This window comes from Acomys russatus, chromosome 10 (assembly GCF_903995435.1).
Source record: "Acomys russatus chromosome 10, mAcoRus1.1, whole genome shotgun sequence".
Classification (NCBI taxonomy): Eukaryota; Metazoa; Chordata; class Mammalia; order Rodentia; family Muridae; genus Acomys; species Acomys russatus.
In genome coordinates, this window is record NC_067146.1 from 5,868,656 (window position 1) to 5,891,376 (window position 22,721).

Genomic DNA, 22,721 nt, shown 5'->3' on the forward strand with positions numbered 1-22,721 from the left:
TCTTTTGATATCAAAACCAGTTCAATTGGTTTTAGTATTCTGTTTTGTTTAAAAAAAAAAAAACAATCTGAAAAAAAGTGGTAGGATTAAAGTTTGAATAAAAAGTTCTGCCTCTGGATACCATACTACTTTTAAAAAAAGTCATCCAGGGATAGTTTCTAGTATCCCTGTCCATAGTTACATGAGACATTGCCACCTTCAGAATCTGAGATTCCCCTATAATGCTTTAGGAAGGAGGACCTCCTGGGCATTCTAATCAGCCATGTCTAAGCAGAAGGGGGTGAAGTGTACAAAGTGAACGCTTTCTCCCAGTTAGTTTATTTGTCATTGAGTTTCAGGCTTCATTGATGTAACTCAACAGTAGATTCCTACACCCAGCATCCATTTATGGTAGTCTTCAGTGTGTTAAACAGTGAATTACGTGTGTCAGGTCAAATATAATAAAGATGGCAGAAGGTGGTAAGAAATGAAGAGATTTCTCAAAAGAAGTCAGCCAATTTAGTAAGTTTTATTCTTCCATTGTTTCTCTTTCTCAGCGTGAAAAATAATTAACCACTTCCCTAATTGCTTTGTGTCTGAGGGGGACTTGTTCCTACGTCTACATTCATATGGTACCCAGCATGTTGGAGAACAAGCAGAGTTCAGCTACATGCAGGGAAAGCTTTTGCTTTTCTTTGATGCTGAAAATAAATCAACAGGCAACTATTTTAGATACCAAATAGATGATGCTATATTCTGGACATATACTAACTACTCATATATTTATTATATCTGGTAGGTGCCAAAAAGTTAATTGAGCATTGTTTAGAACACTCACATGGCATTAAATACTGCTTGGCACACTTGGCTAATTTTAATCATTCCATTTCTTTTCTCTTTTAAACCTATATTCCTTTCTCTTCCCATGAAAGCTAAGATATTAAAAATTGGATAGACATTGGAACTGGATGAAGAGGGAATGGGGTGGAAGAGAGCATGGGAAGGGGACTAAGGGTAGACATTGGATGTAGGGAGATGTGAGACCGGAGGTGAGAGAGCAGGGAGAGAAAAGGGAGAGAGATGGGGAGGCATCTCTGGAGCAAACTGCAGACCTGTGATAGGGTACGCTCCTGGGAGCATATGGGAGTGACTAGCTGAGACGCCTAGCAGCAGTGGCACATATGGAGACTGAAGCAACCACCTTCTATAGCCAGCATGGCTTCCAGTGGAAGGAGTGGGACACCAACCTACCCACAAAACCGTCGACCCCAAATTTACCCTTCTCATAAGATGTGCAGAAATAAAGATGGAACAGAGTTTGAGGGAATGGCCAAACAATGACTGGCCGAACTCGAGACCCACGCCATTGGAGAGACCCAGCCCCGACACTTTTAATGGTATGCTGCCATACTGTCAAGATGACTAGAAAGGATCATTGCTCAGTCAGAAAGTTTTCTTGAGAGCTGTACTTCCTCAGTGGGGAATTCTCACAATAATCTATGTCATAATAATATATTTAAGGTAATTTATAGATATTTTTTACACATGAAAGCAAAATCTAAGTTGAAGTCAAAATTGAAAAGTCATGAATGAAAGAGTCAATTTGCCTTTTATGAATTCTCCAAAGTTTCACCACAGTTTCTAAGCACTGAAATGTGTTTAGCAGCCTTTGGGGAGAGCATAGGTTCCTGTTGGTGTTCTGCCTAATCATTTTAAATGGTGTTTGAATGTTGTGGGGAAAAGTGCATCATATGAAAGGACTCATTTATGATAAATCTGACCAGCTTGCAAATCAATGAGTCTAGGCTGGCTTCTTGTGACTAATCATGAGATGAGAACTCAACTCAGATTTGCCAGGGGCATTTCAGTGAGGCTGTCATAAGAACCCAGCATTGCAGCTGGAGAAATAGCTCAGTGGTTAAGAGAGCCACCTGCTTTCCCAGAGGTCCCGAGTTCAAATCCCAGCAACCACAAATGATAGCTCACAACCGTTTGTGATGTGATCTGATACCCTCTTCTGGCATTGAGGTGTACATGCAGGTGTACATACAATAAATAGATAGATAGATAAATGATAAATCTTTTTATATAATCCATCAAGTGGAAGAGCAAAGCTACCAATATCCCATTCTAGATGAGGATGTAGATGGGGATGAAAATGGTGCTAAGCAGTGGTAAAAAAATGTTAATTTTTAGTTTGTATGTGAAATTTGCGTATTCATACTATTGAATACAGACATTTATAGCAAAATAAAATAGAACCCTATTATGTGACAATTTTAACATCATAGTTAGTAACCATGGTATCACTTCTTAGGTATTTTATGAATGACAAAAGCAAGATGAAAAACAGAATAATCACCAACACACATATGTGCATACGCTCACTCACTCACTCACTTGCTCACTCACTCACTCATAGTCATCTTATTGTTCACTAACGAGATTGTAAAACCATTAAAACTAATCTATTTCCAGTTTTGGAAAAATACATCACATACTAATAATAACCAAAGATTATTTCTACACTGTGAACTATACAACACCATTAACACAGCAGAGGGAGGTAAATGACTATCAGGCAAGTTTCTATCATCAGTGGCTTCCTCAGGGGTGTTTAGGCAAGGTGATCATCTTGACAGAGGGTTATCACAAGTGTCTTAAAGCCTAACAGGGAGTTTTCTAGTATTATCTGGGGATTTTGATTTATGTGAGCTAAGGTGCATTTCATTTTTTGAGCATTGTTCCCCAGTTCTGAGGACTTAGTGGATCTTGAGTAAAGTCAATTTATAAGCCTGGTTGTATCATAGTGTGCCAGCTCTCTACTATGGTAGAGCTGATCATGGAGAGATAAGAATCAAAAAACACTGCTCATTGCAGTGAAGATAATACAGTCAGCCCATGATAGTGTAGGCCATCATTTGCCATGACCTATTTGATGAGCCCTGCGACTGTAATGCCATGAATATTTCTAGAAATTGCCAGGCATCCTGAAGATTGTGGTAGCTGTTATTACCAAGTGATGCTACCAGCAAGATTAACTGTAGGGATCTGTTGAAAATCATGCCTTGAAATTTCTTTGCTTTCAAAACTCCAAAGTCATATGTAACAAATAGCTGTGAAATCTAATATGATTTCAATGACCATGTGATTTATTGCTATTTGCAGCTGTTAGGGAAAAATAATAAAATTCTGCTTTCAATAATCAATACAATTTTCTTAAAACTTAGTGTTCCAGAAGTGTCACATAGGTTGGCTCATCAAAAGGAGTTGAATTTTCATCCTGACTTAGATTGAAATCACCTTCTCTTTCTCTTCACTCCCAGAAATGTCGCCCCAACAGTACCAGCAGCAACGTCGAAAATTTGCAGCGGCCTTCTTGGCATTAATTTTCATCTTGGCAGCTGTGGACACTGCTGAGGCCGGGAAGAAAGAGAAGCCAGGTAAGCAGCAGGGTCCCAGAGAAACGCTTCGTCAGAAAGTAGCTGCACAGACAAGAAGGCTTCCTTGGATGGTACCAATGCAGCTGAGAGATGCATCATTAGATGGTACCCATGAAGCCCAGCTACCTGCTTCTAGTTCTACCTCTGTTTCTAGCTTCCTTTTGATTATTTAGAGAAAACCTAAGTGAGACTTGTCATATATTCCCCTAGCATTGTCATGAGTGACCTGTCTAAGTCTGTGATCTATACCATGTTTCTCTTATGTCATTTTATCTACAGGACAAAACCATACCATCAATTTGCAATGAGATTGCTAGTCTGACGACTATTACTTATAATAGGCCTTGCCTCTTCTTTTCCATAAATTACTTAAAACTTTTTATGTAAAAGGGTCTTACTCTCATCTAGAGTCCCAATAGGGTATGACTTTCACATGAACTCTGGTGCCTCATATTTGACCATGTTCCCTGGAGGGGGAGACCTGGTGGCACTCAGAGGAAGAATAGCAGGTAACCAAGAAGAGACTTGATACCCTATGAGCATATACAGGGGGAGGAAATACCCCTCAGGAACAGTCATAGGGGAGGGGAATAAGGGGAAAATGGGAGGGAAGGAAGAATGGGAGGGTACAAGGGATAGGATAACCATTGAGATGTGACAAGAATAAATTAATAAAAAAATTATTTTAAAAAGGGTCTTACTCAGCTGTCTGTGGCTGCATTCAAACATCGGAGGAGTGAGCTTAAGAGAGAGAAGACGTCATTTCCCTTAGGGTTTCAGAGCTGTCAGTACATCACAGCAGGTATGCATGGCAGAACAGTTCGTGTCATGGTGGAAGAAAGCAGGTGGACAGGCAGTGCCTTCCCTCAGAAATATTTGTTTCTAAAAAAAAAAAAAAAGTCAGTGAGTCACTTAGAACTGTCTATATCACACACAGGATTTAGTAGTATTAGTTCTGTCTCTCACCTCCAAGTTTTCTTTCTCTCTCTTAATCACACATTGATTTGATCACTGAGAAGACGTCTGTCACATTTCCGCTGCTTTATGAGACAATGCAGATAGGAGTAAAAACCATACACTCCACAATCGAGGAATAGACTTAGCCATATCTAGGAACCGGGACATTTCTGGATTGTGATTGCTTTTTGTTCGCCTCCTTACAGAAAAAAAGGTGAAAAAATCGGACTGTGGAGAGTGGCAGTGGAGCGTGTGTGTGCCCACCAGTGGGGACTGTGGCCTGGGCACCCGGGAGGGCACTCGCACTGGCGCCGAGTGCAAGCAAACCATGAAGACCCAGAGATGTAAGATCCCTTGCAACTGGAAGAAGCAGTTTGGAGGTCAGTCTTACCCTGTGGTCCTATTGCTTTAATATACTACTAAAAATTAATTTGAAAATTTTCTATAAAAATTTTGAAGGCCAACTAATGTTTATATTAAGTTAAATAAATGTATTTTCTTAGACCAGACAGTTTACCTTCCCGGTTCACCACTAGTGGATATTTGTTGTGTTTGTTTTTGTCTTGTACAGTGTAGAATAATTAGCAACATTCCTGGCATCTACCATTTCTACCAAAATACAACCCACTCTACCAGCCATCAAAACAAGACAAGAAAAACTAGCCAAATGCCATTTGGTAGCTAAACCTGTTTGCCATAAGAATCATTGCTTATATGGGCATAAAATACACACTGGCGCCCACCCAGTGGTTCTCCTGCTCTACCTTCGCCCCACTTCACTCCTCACTTCCTGTTCCTGTGCTTCTCCTCCTTCTTCGTGGCCCTTGCTGTCGCTCTTCATTTTGTCCCTTCCCACCCTCCTCATATGTTTATAGATTCATTCACCGACTCTCACAGCCTTTGTCACAGCCAGTGTTCACAAATGTTTGTTTGACCAATTTTAGTCACTTTCATGAAGTTCTGATCTATCTCTTGAGACAATATGTCTCAGCACTCCAACTTAAATTCAATAATCTACATTTTCATCTTTAGCCCACTACTCAACGTTTTTTACCTTTAGCCATACGCGTTCATCTACAGCAGTGATTCTCAACCTGTGGGTTGTGACCCATGTCGGGGTCAAATGACCCTTTCATGGGAGTCACCTAAGACCATCAGAAAACAGAGATATTTACACTGTGATTCATAACAGTAGCAAAGTTACAGATATGCAACAAGAATAATTTTATGGCTGGGGTCACCACAACACTGTATTAAAAGGTTAAATACAGCATTTGGAAGATTGAGAACTACAACACATGTCTCTGTATTGTGTAGTGTTCATATGCATTTGCATATTTTTGAGTGCATATATGTTTAGCTACATGTGTGGGGGTATATGTGTGTCTACCAGAGGTTGGTATTGGCTGTCTTCCCCTTCTGTTCTCCTTTTCATTTTCTGAGGCTCAGTTTCTTGTTGAATCTGGAACTCAACTACTGCCCAACTTAAAAAAAAAAAAAGCTTTTAAAAATATTTATTTATTTATTTATTATTGCATACACAGTGCTCTGTCTACATGTACACCTGCAGGCCAGAAGAGGGCATCAGATCACATTATAGATGGTTGTGGGCCACCATGTGGTTGCTGGGAATTGAACTCAGGACCTCTGGAGGAGCAGTCACTGCCCTTAACCTTTGAGCCATCTCTCCAGCCCCCACTTTTTTTTTTTTTTGAGACAAGCTTTCTCTGTGTAGCCTTGGCTGTTGGACTCACTTCATAGACTAAGCTGGCCTCGAACTCATGGAGATCTGCCTCCCTGAGTTGTGGGAGTACAGGCATGAGCCAGTGTGCCTGGCTCTGCCCTGCTTTTTATGTAGGTTCTGAGGACCAAGACTTTGATCCACCATGTGCATGAATCTAAATCCTTACACACTGAGTCATCGTCACAGTGCTCCTATCCCGGTTGAAAAGTCCCAAGTGACTTTTCCTTATACAGCACACAATTTATGTTTTTCTTGGCCATTGTGGGACATAATGACCAAAGTGTCTCACCTGTGCCATACAGAAACACACCATGACCTATGCTTTCTGAGGAGAATATATAGTGACAAGTAGACTTTTAGAATAATGTTCAATTTCTCTATCCCATTAAGGAGACAGAGAATGAAGCCCCAGTGACATCCTACTGTGCACTCATCAGATTTGCTGGAATAATCGAATTATAATACTGAATGCAGTCAAGATACAGAGATAGTAGGTCATATACTTGCTGTTAGTGGAAATAGATCATGGCAAGCCATACTAAGAAACAATGTTACCTTTGAGAGGGGTTGCTTGAAGCCAAACATCAGTTGAGTTTAGCATGTAACTCATCAGTTTCTTGGGCTTTTTTCCCCCCAGAGAAAATAAAACATGCTTTCATAAAACTCTGTATATACTATTTGCAATTGTGTACCTATTCTAGCCAAAAGCTTGAAGCAATCTAGGTGTCTTTCATCTACATTATAGAATGTTGCTCAGTTTTGTAAAAGCATACACTGTTGATTTATATAGCTTGAGATATCTTCAGAAATGTATGGTAAGTAAAGAAATAGCTAGTCTCAGAAATGGAAAGGTGGCTCAGTGGTAAGGAGCACCTACCTATTGTTCTTCCCAGTGGCCCTGGGTCCGGTTCCTAACATCCACAACCATCAGTTGTTCCAGTTCAAGAGGATCACACATCATCTTCTAAACTCTATGGGTACCAGAGTAGCCAATCAAAACATTTACTTAGTTTTCAATTTTTATTTACACAATGAAATGGGCTGGAGAAGAGATTTGTGGTTGTAAGGCATTTTGGAGATACGCAGGCTATGACTGTATAAGATGCACTAGCATTGTAAGTACATTGATGTTTTGATTATATGTAACCGCACAGAGGGAACTATACATGTTCGTGCATATAAAACTTGATAAAATCTGACTACACTCTTGGAATGTCCATTTCAAATAATAGACCTACAGTTATTCAAGATACCAAAATTAGGGGAAACTGGCTGAAGAGTGTATGGAATGTTTATATATCATTTCCTATTACTTCTGGGAATGTACAATGGCTTAAATACAAAAAGTTAACATCAAAATTGTGCCCTTATTATCACCACAATAAGCCTTCTTAAGGACCTTTCTCTCATCTTATTATGTCTTCTAGCTGAGTGCAAATACCAGTTCCAGGCTTGGGGAGAATGTGACCTGAATACTGCCCTGAAGACAAGGACTGGAAGTCTGAAGAGAGCTCTTCACAATGCTGACTGTCAGAAAACTGTTACCATCTCCAAGCCTTGTGGCAAACTCACCAAGACCAAGCCTCAAGGTAAGAGCATTAAAACCATCATTCTGACAGTCTTAATAGACAGGCAGGCTCAGGCAAAACCCCAAATATTTCAGAAGAGGATCTTAGGACAGTGATGTGAAAAATGCCCACTTGCTGAGCACCAGTGCATACTTTCAGGAGGCAGTCTCCGAGTGCAAGTGGAAGTTTCCTGCAGACATGAGCAAGATGCAACTAAATGCCTCAGCAAAACGTGTCAGTGAAGATGAGTGTTGCATGAACACCTGTCTCAGATTTCACATTGGGACAAGATTAATAAATTAATAAATTCACATAGTTCATAATGCAGAAAACTGTAAGTGAAACCTCTCTCAGCTTATCTACAATATGGTTTTCACAGACTCAGAAAAGATACAGTGTGTATGCCCGCTCTCCACTACATACGATGGCAGACTTTATATATTTTGAATTTATCTCAGAGCCTTTACACTCGAGGCATTTCAGCTTTTCAAACTCATTCATCATAGAATTTCAAAATTATGTACAGTACTTGTTCCCAGAATTCCAGTCTCTGCATTCATGCTGAAGGTGGTAAAGTGGGACCAACACAGCCGTGGTTTCATGCAGGGGGAGAGCCAGCTGGAGGAAGGCAAGGGGATGGGAAACCCTCTCATTCCATGGGTATGATGGATTGAACTGTCTCTCCCAACTCTGTATTCTCAAGTCTTTCTCCCTTCCCTGCTACTATCTCAGAATATGACTCTTTTTAGTGTGGAAGTATGGACTTTCAAAAGATAGTTAAGTCAAAGAAGGTCATAGGAGTGGGCCCGAATCCAATATGGTTGATTTTCTTATAAGAGGAGATTAGGAAACAGATGCACACAGAGGGAGGGGCATCTGAGGACACAGGGGTAGAAGTGCCAGCCACAGAGTGAAGTCTCACAAGAAATCAGGTCAGGCCAGCACTTTGATCTCAGACCTGCAGTCTGGAGAGCTATGAGAGAATGCGTGCCTATTATCTCAGAGGCCTGTGCTCTGGTTCTTTGTGTGGCTCCCCCCAGACAATTCATGCCGTAAGCTTCAATGAAATCCAAATTAAAATACCTCCTTGACCTCTCCTTGTTCTTGACTCTGAAAATAAACTTGAAAATTCAATCCTGCCAGGTCCATTGTAAAGAGAAATTCAGACAAATGCTGGTGGTTAGCCAAAATAAGGAAAAGAAATCCCTCAGAAGCTGAGGATGTCTGGTGGTTTGCACTGACAACCAGAGAGGGTTCTTTCCATATGTCAAGTTTGTCATCTTCTGATGGAACTGGCAAAAGAACGGGATACCTCTGACTTCTGGATAGCTTGGTACTATGGGACTGAGAGGTTGGATCTGAGAGTTTGGCTGCCTTCCAGGAGAGCTTGTCCCAATATTCCAAATGTTACTGGCTGCAACCAGTTAAAAAACAGGAGCCCTTTTCAGAAAATGGGAGAGTTATGAGATTCCGTCTTTGGATAGACTAATTTCAAATCAGTAATTGAACCAAACCAAGCAGCATCAATATAAAATTGAAGGGGGTGGGGGAAGATTCAGGAGTTCTTTATGCTCCAGTGCAGTGGTTCTGTGCCTGGACTGTATGCTAGAATTTTCCATGGGGATACAGAAAATTCCCAGTTCCTGGACTTTATCTGACCTACCAGATCACCATTGGTTCTAAAGGGATGAATGGTCCTTAGAAATGTGGTTACACTGCCCAAATTGAAAAGTACTCCTGTTTCAGTATGAAATCCACTGACAGAGAAGATGTGCATATACGCATCACTCCTGTGGCAGAGGAAGGGAGGAGATGCATCTTGATAAAAGGGGAGTAAAAGTGAGAAGGCGCCCAGGTACATGGTGACATAAAAACTGTCACACAAAAAAACCTTACACAACTGAAAAAGATCCTTAGGGACTTCAATAAGCACTATAGAAGGAGCCTCTCTTTCCATTGGACTGTTGTGTATTGTAGCTGTTTTCCTTTAATAATCTACTGATAGCTGATTAGTAGATGTGTTTCTCACATTCAGTGTGATGGTAAAAACCCTTCAAGTGCATAGACATTCTATAATGTTTATTCACATGAAATAATGAAGGTATGTAACTAACTTAAAATGGATAGCCTGAGTGAGTCTCACGTTTCAGAATTCCTTTTAGGCATTTTATGGATCATAGGTCATTTAAATATGATCTTCATTTTGCCCTAATAGGCCTTTGTTAAAAGTAACCAATCTTCTCCACCTAAAGCAGTGAAAGATCTTTTAAATGTCACTTTGACACTACACATTCTGCACACAGGAGAAATGTTCCTGTGCAAGATGAGGTCGAGGAGACGTGCCAGACTGGAGATTGTTAAAAGTGAGACACACAAACACATTCTTCGACTTGTTTTGCTTTGTTTAAATAATAAAATGCAACCAGTGGCTCGTGGGAGCTGCAAATATGTCCATGCTGTTTCCCAAGTAGTGGTGCATAGATACTGCAGCTTCCTTTCCCTTATTGTTAGCCTAGAGATGGCGAATTTCTTCAGATTAGTGGACAAGCAGATGGCACTATGTCAACATCCACGGTCACGATGAGATTGCTTTCCTCCTATGCATTGCTCTAGGTAGTGTCTGAGTCCTACCTCATAGGGTCCCGTGCAGAATTGTCAAGGAGGAGACAGACACACATGGGTGAATACACTTTCAGAGTAGGTATCTCTCAGGAAGGAGAGAGTCAAGAGTCGGCAAGCTCTATATTCATGCTCTTTTTTTCTACCCTGCACACGTGTTATCGAAATCACAGTAATATGAGCTCAGCTCTTAATTTTCCTTCGGTCTAAGAGAGAGTGAGTTTTGTAAAGCCGATACCAGTGGGTTGAATGGGAGAAAGCAGCTTCTCCCTCCAGACACAGACATTATTTTTTAAAGTTCTGGAATATATCAGGTATAGGATGAATATGAAGAGAATGAGGACCTGGTCTGCTTTGTTTTTCAGTGTATCACTTCTGCCTGGAGCAAGAAAATGTACATAGTAGATGATTAATAAATGGTAACTATATGCCAAAGCAGAAGTGGCTTTGTTCATGAATCCCACCAGAGTCTTGTTGAAACATCAACAATTCTTTACCAAAGCATATTCTAAATAGCATAAATATAAACAACTATCTTCCTTCACTCAACAAATCAGACCTTTATTTTATTTTAATTCAGTCTGGCAGGAGGCTAGATAGAAGTAAGAACTCACTGGTTGTAACTGGCGACTATGATAGGAGCCCCCTATCACTTAACTTAAATCTCAAAGCAACTCTACCCAATAGCTTTTATTTATCCCAAGTGCTAGAGGAAGCACAAGCTCAGAGAGGTTCAGCGATGCTCCAGAGGCTCTGTAGCTTGTCAGCCACAGGCCCAGCAGTCAACTCATCTTCAGATAGACACGGAAGATGCACCAGGCCACTTCCCATCTCATGAAATTTTTATCATGTGAGGTATTTGTTTTTCTGTCTAGACTCATTAAATGGCAGAGCTTCTGGGAAGTTGCCTGCTATTATCTGATCTAGCCTTCATGTAACAAATGAATGCAGAAAAAATTGATGACTTGGCCATGGCCACCCTGTCTGATGTTTAACATCAGGGCTATAGCTCCACGTTTTGTTTTTGTTTGTCTTCTGGACACATTTTCCTTTTTTTCTTCATACTTGAGAGCTACCAGAAAGGGACTTTTAAATAACTTTAAGACCTTCCAAAACAAATAGCATAAGAAATTATGGTCTTGAGGAAAACTGGCCATCATTAAAACACAGTTAATTAATTCAAATATTCGAGTCTCTGAGCTTATGCCCTTCAGTTCAATCTTTCCTGTCCTTAGGTTTGTCATCCATCACACAGCCCAGCTAGGTTCTGTCTTGTTTTCATTAGTTTATTATTTAGAGATCTCCTTTTTTACTTTCTTACAGTTTAGTTTAGGAAACTGATCCTGGGTTAATATGAAGCCTGTATAATTAACTTTCAGCATGGAACATGGTTTTTGGTAGGTCTTTGGATGTTCACTGTTAGTTGAGGGAATCGGAGGCAATCAGAGCTTAGTCAATTATTACCAGTCTAATCATAATGGCTGAGGAAATGGAGGCTACAGCTTTTATTTATTTAGGAACAAAACCACTTTAATTAATCAAATTTAATGTAATCTGGAAAACCCTGTGTCTGCCAGTGATTTTAGGTGTATCAAGACCCACACTAGTTGGCTAAGCAGAAGGGAGTTTATTCAAGGGTATTATATAGTTCAAAGAGTCTCCAGGAGACCAGTAGATCTGGCTAGGGTAATGCAAGGCCAGTAACAATGCAGCCAAAGACAACAGATCCAGGGAAAATATCTAACTAGCCTTCTGCTAAAATTACCCCCTGCTCAGCACATACTACACAATGCCAACAAAAGCATGAAAGCTGCTACATAGCTCTCTCCCAAAACCAGACCCTTCTACCCCACCCCCTGTGGGGTGGGATTGTGGGAATATCCACTATCTCCAAATTTCCTCCCTGTTGTGAGTCACTCATGTAAAGCGCCATATCTCATTGAAACATAACTGCTTGGTACATATTGCAGATATTAGCCCTGACTCAGAATCTTGATGCAAGGGAATCTGGGAAAGGAATATAGCTGGCTTTTCTGAGTCTCTCTATAACTACAGGAAGACCTGCTGCAAGAGTCTTGGATTAGTATTTAGTGAGCTGGTCTGTCAGAGTGGGCAGGAGTGCTGCAGTGTGTTGGAGTCTAGGAAACTTCCTCTCTTAGCGTAGGGGAGGTACTGCTGCAACTTTATGGAGACGCCATTGCCTAGAGAGGTTTTATGCAAGACAATGCATGTATTTACAATGCAGTGAGGTCTTTCTTGAAACAATTGATTTTTTTTTTCTCTCATGGAGCTAATTGAGCTGTATTAACAGTCAAGAAAATTAGATCTCAAAGTTCCCCTGTGCAGATGGCTCTGTAGAAAGAACCAGAGCCAAGAACTCGAGAGGTGTTCTGAGTCTCGTTTCTCATGGATCTGCTTAAATGACTGAATCACTGTGTAGTCAGAAGATGACAAGAACAAGCAAGGGTCCTGGGAGGAACCCCTCTGTGGGAAAGCATGGTTCTATTGCCATCCTCATTTTTGTGAATGATGCAGCCATAAAACAGACATCACCCTCTAGCTAGCTTGGGCACACTGGGTCTGGGTCTGGGGCTTATAAGGGAGCTCCAGTAAGTTCTGGATTTTCTGTGGGTTGTAAATAACATTCTGGAATATTCTATTTTCTTATATTATGCCTTATGTGGAAGTTTCTTGTTGCTTTTTAAATTATATGCATTAGTGGCATCCTGACATTCATTTTGGACTTGCTTAGTTGGTAGGGTGGGCATTGGCTTTTGAGTTTGCCTGGCATCTTGGGCTTCTCCAAAGTCTTCCTGGGATGTTCCAGGGTAGAAGCTTAAAGTTAGACATCTACCCCGCAGGTGATTGAGGAGATGAATGAAAGTTGGCCTGCCAAACTCTGTTACAATCCACAATCTGCTGCCAGGTTCCTGTTGAATTTCTCCACTCACGATAATGACTATTCTTTTTTCCCCCCCTCTCCAGCTTCCAGCTATTTCTAAAAAAGTTTTCCATCTCATTGCTCTGTCTGGGACAGCTGCCTAGCTTTCTCTTAAGTTTGATGATTCATCTCTACAGATCAAAAGAATGGCCACTGTCTGAGAGCCAGGCTCTGTTGTGCGCAGCGTGCAGTTTTTGGCAGCTGACTATTGAATGGGGAAATGGGTCAGTAAAGTGATATTCCCAGCATTCTCCATTCTCTTGTCACTAAATAGATTGCCTTTGTATGTTCTTTTGAAGATAAAAAGAAGTTCCTCAACATCTTTTCCCATATTTTTAGTGATGGGGGTGCTCTGTCATCTAGCAGGAAGAGGCATAGCTTCTCTGGGCATACAGACTTTCCTAGGCTCTGGGACTTTCAACAGTGTGGAGAGGGTATATGGGGCAGAATCTCTGTATAGAAAAGCTCAGGGCCTGCTTCCCCTTCCATGACTCTGAGTGATGAGCAAGGTGATCAGAACCACGGTCCTTCCATTTCGAAAGGAGGACCTCAGTGTCTCTTAGCTAGAGAGAAGCCCTCTTAGCTTGGGCTCAGATTTTCATTTTGTGGCTATTCCACTTGTGGAAATCTTTGACAGCACTTGTACTTTTATTTTTTCCCACTTAGAATGTTGTACCCAGACAAGGTGTGGTTCTGCTCCTTTCATGTTGGTGGGATGTTTTGTTTTCCCAAATGCTGACAGTAAGTACAACCTAGCCTTGCTGTTGAGACGGAATGAAGATACATTGTACATATGTATGAGATTCTAAAAAAAGTAGATGAAAAATATTATTTAAAAAGAAATATGAGGACCATAGCTGATGTATTTGATAAACGTTCAATACGTTTTAAAATATTTTCCTGTTTTTCAGTTGATATAGACATTTTCAGTGTTTTTTGTTTGTTTGTTTTGTTTTGTTTGTTTAGTTAGTTTTTTTTCTTGAAGCAAAATTTCCTTGCATATGTCAGGCTGGCCTAGAAATCGCTGTGATGCTCAGGGTTGGCCCTGCAGTCCCATCCTCTTGTCTTACCCTCCTTGGTGGTAGTATTGCGTGGTAGTGCACTACCATAGTCAACTGTGAGGTGGGTATTTCGCTCAGATCCTCTGACGTAAGAAGACCTGTGGTGATTGCTGTGATAACTGTGGCTGTTGAGTTACTCATGCAGTTCACAGCTTAGTGACTGTGAACATGTGATATCACTAAGGAGGCACAAAACTCAAGTATATCCTGCAACTTCTGGTTGTGCAAATGAGGAAGCGTTGGAGAGGTTAGGTGCTTAGGGCAGGATCCCACACTAACAAGAAAGGTTGAAGACTTACACACGGAAATCTGAGTCTGGATCTCCTGTACTGTGCATGACCTTTCCCTGTGTATCTTCAATACTGATGCCGTGGTTCCTATGCAAAAAGGTGGTGAAATCCAGGCTCATCCTGAATCTTTAGCAGCCTTCACAGGAACCACCCTGCCTGCACTTTTACCTGGTCTTTGCTCCACACATTGTCCACATGTTTTACAACAGTCAAGTCAAACTTCCAAACTTCAGGAGATAGATGAATGGGGCATGGCTGCAATGAATGGATGAAAAAAATGGAGGATGTGTCTAGCTATACTGTCTTGGCCTGGCTCTCCTAGGCAGGCTGTACTCACACTGACTTCCAGGTATCTACTGAGCTATCACTGCTAAAAGCTCACCAGGAAGAAGAGTCTCTTGAGTGTTTAGATCTTGTTCTTAGTAGTGGGGCTGGAGAGATGGATAAAAGATTAAGAGCACTGGCTGCTCTTCCAAGGGCCCTGAGTTCAATTCCCAGCAGCCACATGGTGGCTCACAACCATCTATAGTGAGATCTGGTGCCCTCTTCTGGAAGGCAGGAACACATGCGGGTAGAACATTGTATGCATAATAGATAATCTTAAAAAAAAAAAAAAAAACCCAACGTTTGAGCCTGCTTGCCAAGGCAGAGAAAAGAACAATGAACTATAAATATTCTGGGGTTTGCTTCACTCTATGTCTGCTTTCATCTCCCTGGATAAATTCCACACTTGGGAGGCTCATTAACTGTGCACACAGAGCACAGTTATATAATAATTAGTATTAAGAAAGGCAGACTAATAGAACAATTTTCACACTGATTACTTGTTGGGCTGAGGATCCATGGTTTTCCCTCCTCTGATGCGTTTGTATGTCTTCCTTCTGATTTCTGAATCAAGAATTACTTCTTGGCTTCTTTGTAGCTTATTATCATTTCTGGGGCATCATAAAAGTCATTTAACTTATTGAGTATTTATTATATCACAAGCCTTATGCATGTTGATTCACTGGTATGTGGCTCGTCTCCCTTAATCCCTACAGTCTAGGAGTTACAATTGTATAGTTGTATAAGTTCACTCTGCCAGTGAATGGCCAAGCTTGAAACAGAAGTTGAGATTTCCATACCAAAGACTCCCCGAAGAGGTTTTTTTTTTTAAAAAATATTAGAATTCTAAAAATAAAATTGATAATCTGTTTTGTTGTTGTTGTTTGTTTGATGATGATTCAAAACAGCAGGGCACAAAGATATATTTGGGGCCATTTACGATTGAGTCCTATTAGACAATTTATGGGTTAAGTTTCTCTTTGCACAGCAATTGCTTTGAAACCAAATGACAACTTTTAGCGCTGTATTTATCTGACCGGGGCCCTACAAGAGGGGTGCCATTTGTTAAGGAGAGGAACACTAACTCAAGCCACCCTGCCACACCAGTGGCCTCCCAGACAGAACCAGGTCCAGAACCAGGTCATCTTTACTCTGCTTTGAGCTTCATGCAGGCTCGGCTGCCTATCTAGGATCCGAGGCACAGCCGTCCTGGTAACAAGTGCTGTCAGGAGGGAGTCATGTGTCCTCCCTGTAGTCCTGCTCAGCCCTGCACTGACACAAAGCTGGCGGGAGCCCATGGGGAAATCAAAGCAGACTGGCTGGTGCACAAGACTCAGAGGCGGAGAAAGGAAAGAGAATAAACAAAGGAGTTTTATAGTAGAGTAAGCAATATTCATGGAAAAGCTCATCAGAAATCCAAAGGCTGGGAGCAGGTAAATGTGTTCCCGGGGTCCTGTTGCTTAGACACCCAGGATAAGTCTGGAGATATTTCCCACAGATTAACGAGTTCATAGCATTCACTCTTATGAGACGTTCTGAACCTACTTTTATCCTAGAAAAAAAAAAAAAATAGAAGCTCCTAATTTTCAGGCTTTCATCCAGACACAGAAGAATAATAAATTCAGCTGCTATGAAGGCTGCTGTCAAGAGAATGCGTGAGATTCAGGGAGAGTGATTAAGGCCTAGTCTTTGCTCTGCTGCAGACGAGTACTGGAATGTCATCTGTGTTCAGCCAGAAGTGCCAGCGTGCAGATGGCTGGATAGCACTACTGTCGTGTGTTCATGACATCATTGTCAAACACAAAATCCCACACTAATTTTTCTCATGTTAATATTTACTGTTAAATATGAACCAATAGGTTTGACTGTGACATGTTTATACCCACATGGCATTATGCTTTGCTCATTTTACCTTTCATTACTCTCCCTAGGCACCTTTCCTGCCTCTTTCCAGTCATCTCCCACCCTCAAATAGCATTCCTTTTGCATCCATGCCATATACCATATGCCTACATGTATAGATCTGGATTCTACATATGACGGAAAACATCCAGTAGCTCTCATTCTCCCTTTCTGTAAGCTTCTTCTCATTTTAATGTACATGTATGCACATGCATATGTGTATGTGCGTCTGTGTAGATGGAGTTGAAGTCAGGCATCTTCTTCACTGCCTTCTCTACCTTGCCTGCTGAGACAGGATCTCTCACTAACTTGAGATCACCATTTTGGCTAGGCTGGCTGGTCTGGTCAATGAGCCTTGATGTTTTGCCTGGGCTGGGGTTGCAGGCACACACTGCAGAGTCCATCCTTGCAAATTTCATCCAGGCTCTAGTCCTTGTCCGCTTGCCACAAGCTCTTTGCTTACTGTCCCGTCTTCTGAGCCCCAAGCTTCTGTTGTTCACAATACCAATAAGGCACATTATTTTCTGTGGGACAAATGAGGAAAGCAAGAAACATTTATCTTGACATTCGATAGCAGGTCTTAAGGGTATCCCTACATTAGCTGGTCTGCAGCTAATTCAGTGCTGTCTTGGTTTGCAAGAGTTACTGTAACAAGGCACCCCAGACCCAGTACCTTAAACAACATCCATGCATTTCTTCATGATTCTGGAGGCTGGGTGTACAAGAGCAATGTCTTGGTAGGCTGGTGAATCACAGCTCTCCATTTGGCTTGTAGACGGCTGCTTTCTTTCTTCCAGTGTCCTCACAGTGTTTGAATGGTGTCTTCTGAGGACACCAGTCACCAGATTGCAGGCTACATTTTAGCTGGGTTAATACTTCAAAGCCTCTGTCTTCAGATACATTGACCCCACGAGATACATGGATCAAGATTTTTAGCGTGGACTTAGGGAACACATTTAGCCCATAATACTTCACTTCATCCATGTCTCTATATATTTCTAATTTTTCTGTTTGTTCCTCTCTCATATAGTATATACTGACCACAGTTTCCCCTTCCTCCTTCCCTCCCAGTCCTCCTCCCTCACCTTCCCTCTATCCCGCATCCACCCCTCCTCTATTTCTATTCAGAAGAGGGCCGATCTTCCATGGATATCAATGAAACATAGCATATCAAGTTTTAATAAAACTAGGCACCTCTCCTCATATTAAGTCTGAACAAGGCAACCCAGTTGGAGGAAAAGAGTCCCCAGAGTGCACAAAAACATCAGCGGCAGCCCATGCTCCCACGGTTAGGAGTCCCACATGAAGACCAAGCTGTGCAACTGTAACATATATGCAGAAGGCTTATGCACAATCCCTGGTCTGCGGTTCAGTTTGTGAGCACCTATGAACCTGGTTTGTTGATTCTGTGGGTTTTCTTGTAGTGTCCTTGACCTCTCTGGGTCCTACCATCTTTCCTCCTCCTCTTTCACAGGATTCCATGTCTATAATTTTTTGAAACCCCAAGAAAAAATCCATATGAAAACAAATGGAACAATTTGTAGCATTATACTTTAAGATGCAAAGTCTTCACATCCTAAAGATGAAAGTCTGCTTATTTTGTGAAACACACACACACACACACACACACACACACACACACACACACACACACACACTTACTGGTGCTGGTCATATGCTTTTTAAAAAAGTATTATCATGTATGGCATTGGTATTGGAAAACAATGATTAGCTAAATGGAAATATGGCATTTCTAACAGATACCATCCATATGATCGCCTATCATATATAATATGGCAAATGTTCTACCTAAGTAAATAGGATGTTAAGTATTTAAATGTCTGCCCTATTGCCTCAGAGTGGAAGAAGTCGACGGGAAAGCCAATGCTGAGTGCAAAACCATGATGGTGGACCACAGACTCAGGAAGGAACTTTTGCAGAAAAGGAGAAAGCCAAATATTGACTTCTCATTTCTGTCTATGAATAGGTGTGGTTAAGGTTCGAGGATTATGCAAGTATATTAGTGAAATAATAATCAATCTTGTCAGTTTTCTGCCTGGTATATGCAAGTGTCAAGCCAGTAAGTGTGCCCGACACATCAATGGCTGGTTGGCTTGCTCCTCATGTTGCCTGTACATAGAAAGTGAATTCTAAAATTATGGGGAAAGCAATGGAGACAGCACATGCCCTCCTCCACTTCCCTTCTCTTGGACAAGAAAAAGGACGTGGGAAGCTGGGAGGGAAAAGAGAATGGGATGCTTGTAGAAAGAAATCTTTGGATTATTCCAAGTAAACTTGACTTACATTATTTTACTTGTCAATATTATCAATTCACATTATTTATTGCTATGTGTTTATTTGTTTGTAATAGTGTACTGATAGGTGCATGAGTTCTTTTGGATACCTTACCTCTTTAGGGACTTTTATTAACTTGCCACTATTTGCTTGCAAGAAATAATTTTCCCATTTTGTACCAGACTGTATAATATTTAATGGTATACATTTTTAATCATATTAACATAGCATACATTATTAATTATATTACTTTATAATAATTTCATATAGAATATACTTTAATATTTAGCAATATTTGTATTATATATTATTTAAGTGGAACTGTGCGAAAATTGAATGAAAGTCACCATTTTGGAGAGTCTAGGCAACTGCAACCTGGATCGAGATAGAGGAAAGAGTCATGTATTCCTGATTCCACAAATCTCATTATCAGTTTTGAGATGCCACATGAGGAACCATAGATTTCTTGTGAATGATGTATCTGGTTCTTAAGTGCCTGTCAGTTGCTTTAAATGGGCCCTCCAAGCATAGAAAGGGCCGTGATGACAGGCGGGCTTTGGGATGCACCTGCACTGTGATTTTCCTGTAGAGTGACAGGCTCCTTCTGTTCCTCTGCTGGGTTCTTGTAATTTACTGAGCCATCTTCACAAAGCAATCCCAGTAGTCTTCCTAGCTCTTGATGGCCAGTGTACACAATTGAGCCTTTTATTTTACCTCTTAGAAGGAGAAAATAGCTTCTCGCTATTCTTGTCATCCATTTCTCCCACTGCTTCATGGAACTACACTACTTAGCTCAAGCCAACAGGAGACAGAGGCTGACATTTTTCGTAGTTTGCCTGACAGTTTTCTGTACATGCAGAGGCCACATGAGATCGAAGCACCACACAGTATGGCTCATATTAATCCATCCTCTGTCTTCCCACAGTCAGTCTTAGTGTTCTAGTGCTTTAAAGAGACATCATGATCACTGCAATTCTTATAAGAGAAAGAATTTGATTGAGGTGGTTTACAGTTTCAGAGATTTAGTTCGTTGTCAGCATGGAGAGACACATGGCAGTGTGCAGGCAGACTCATGGGGTGGAGAAGCTGAAAATTCTAAGTCCAGATCCCCAGACAGTAGAGAGAGACACTAGATCTGGCTTGAGCATTTGAAACACCAAAGCCTGACCCCAGTGACATGCTTTCTCCAACAAGACCACAAACACTCCAACAAGGCCACATCTCCTAATCCCTGTTAAGTACCGCCACTCTGTAATGACCAAGCATTCAAATATCTGAGCGTATGGAGACCATTCCTATTCAAACCACTATATAATATTTCCTTATTCCTGTCCTTTTTCTAAATAAGAAACTGAGATAAACTTGGCCCAGAATACCCACCTCTTCCAGTTAGTGGGAAAGTGTTGGTTCTTAAAGTCACTAACTGGGTATCAGTATCTCAGGGCTGCGTTTTCACCCCATGTTACTTGATCATGTTTCAAAGTTTATAACAAAGAAAGTAAATTCAACTGATGTTTTTATTTTATATGTATGAGTGTTTCGTCTACATGGATGTCTGTGGACCGTGTATGTACCTGTTGTCCACGGAAGTCAGGAGAGAGCATCAGAGCCCCTGGAACTGAAGTGATGGATATTTGTGAACTACTATTTGGCTGCTGGGGACTGAAGCCATGTCCATTGCAGGAGCAACAAATACTTTAACTGTGGAACCATCTTTCTAGTATTCAATGATTTTCAGTGCATTCCTAACAAAAATAACAGGAAAAAAAATTAAATAGAACTTAGCAATAAGCATGTTGTGTCAATATTGTGAAATGATGGACAATTCCTGTTAATGTGTGAATGTTTCTATATCATCTTCATGTGCTTGTTACATTTAAAAGCAGAAAAGTTATAAATATTTCTAAGAATGAGGAAATAATGCCGATAGGAGAAATTATTTTTTCATATTAACTAGTATACAAAAACATTTTTGTTCTTAGTAAATCGTTTTCCTTGTGGATCCTCTCTTTTTTATAGCACAGGACTCTTCAATGTATTTGTAATAAATTTGCAAGAAAAATCAGCCCTGGAGCCATGAAAGCAGTGGCATGATCCTTAACATAAATGTTGCCTTTAAAATACTTTCAAAAATTCAAGCACACACATAGAGCAGTCCAAAGACACTTAAAAAATATTGTAATACCAGTTCTGTAAAGACACAGTTGTGGTCCTTCCAAAATTACATATGGGGATCTCAAGTTGCAATATATATATATATATATATATATATATATATATTAGAGATGGTGTGCTCTTTATTTTTCGCTGGAAAAAAAATGAATGTTTTGGAGGCAGTTGTGGTGACGTTAGAGGCTGTCACCACACACAGTACTCCCAGTACACCTCAGGGGGCACGGAGGTTTTATTTTAGCAGTTGGCAGGAAACAAATACAGACTGACTGATTTCTACAACACAAGGGTGATGTACGCCAGGCAGTGACCTGAACCAATGCTGCAAGATGATGCTTGCTTTTTAGGATGCTCTTGACAAAAGCCTCAATGTTTCTGCATGAAAAAAAAGTGCCCAGGATGTATTGTTATATGTTTCATATTAATTCCTCTATTTCCTTTGGTTTTTTTTTCCTATTGCTAAACTTTGCTGTAATTCTAATGGTTCAGTGGCCATAATAATGATGGGGCTTATACTTATGATTGGCAGCAATAGGAGCTGTTTAAAATCCTACTATTTTGCCAGAAGATCATAGGACCTTATAAGCACTCTCCAACACATTGTAAATACAGTGGCATCTCCAATCTAACCATTCGAACATTAGCTCTTTTACAGAGCTACTGTCACCTCCTATCTGTATCCCAACTAATACCTCTATCCTTTCTGAACTTAATCATTGTCCAAGAGAAGGGATGGAGGTTTGCAAACCCAAGAAGCTAAAGCATCAGGGTGTACCTGTGACATATGCATGTTTTTGTATTGTCTGCATGAGTTCATATGACATTTAAAATGTCTGGAGCAGAGATGTCCCTTTGGCATCACGGAAGTGGCAGAGCAAGTCATTCCTCCAGCAGGTAGCCCTTTCTCCCATGTGTTTCACAGACGCTCATTTCCTTGCAAGCGTGTCTGCCTCACCGTCTCAGCCCAGCTGGGGAAAGGTGATGTGGAGCCTGGGGTATGAATTAACGTTCGTCACGCTGTGCCTCTTGGGTTTGTGAACTAAGATGCTCTACGTCAGTGTCTGAATTCTTTTGGCCCTTGATGCTCTGCTGAGGAACCGCTGAGTGACCACTATGAAGCACTTGACTTTACAGATTGAAGTTCTGCCCTAGGCTAAGGGGTGACCCTCATGCTCATGTCCAACCTTTGCCTTTCGGCCACCTTGCAAGACTACTGATATTAACTGGGCTTTACCCACAGAACTAACTCATGCCTCTCTCTAAGAAAACAATGTTAATTTTCCAAATGAGACCCATTATGTTCTCATAACAGGAAAAGAGATACAATAGGAATAGAATGGGGAAAAAACAGAGTAATTTGGCACAAATTCTCATGGGTTAGTGTGTTTGGTATAAAACAGGTTGATACCTCCCATTTGTTTTACCC

General features: G+C 40.9%; 1 protein-coding gene across 1 annotated transcript in view; it reads left to right on the plus strand.

Moving 5' to 3' along the window:
- The window catches only part of Ptn (pleiotrophin), a 91,584-nt gene that overhangs the window by 67,800 nt on the left and 1,063 nt on the right, over nucleotides 1-22,721 (plus strand). Inside the window, exons 2-4 of the mRNA XM_051151730.1 lie at nucleotides 3,306-3,422; nucleotides 4,586-4,759; nucleotides 7,551-7,712. Of these exons, the coding sequence (XP_051007687.1) occupies nucleotides 3,308-3,422; nucleotides 4,586-4,759; nucleotides 7,551-7,712 (451 nt within the window). The 5' untranslated portion in view covers nucleotides 3,306-3,307. The remainder of the gene's footprint in view (nucleotides 1-3,305; nucleotides 3,423-4,585; nucleotides 4,760-7,550; nucleotides 7,713-22,721) is intronic.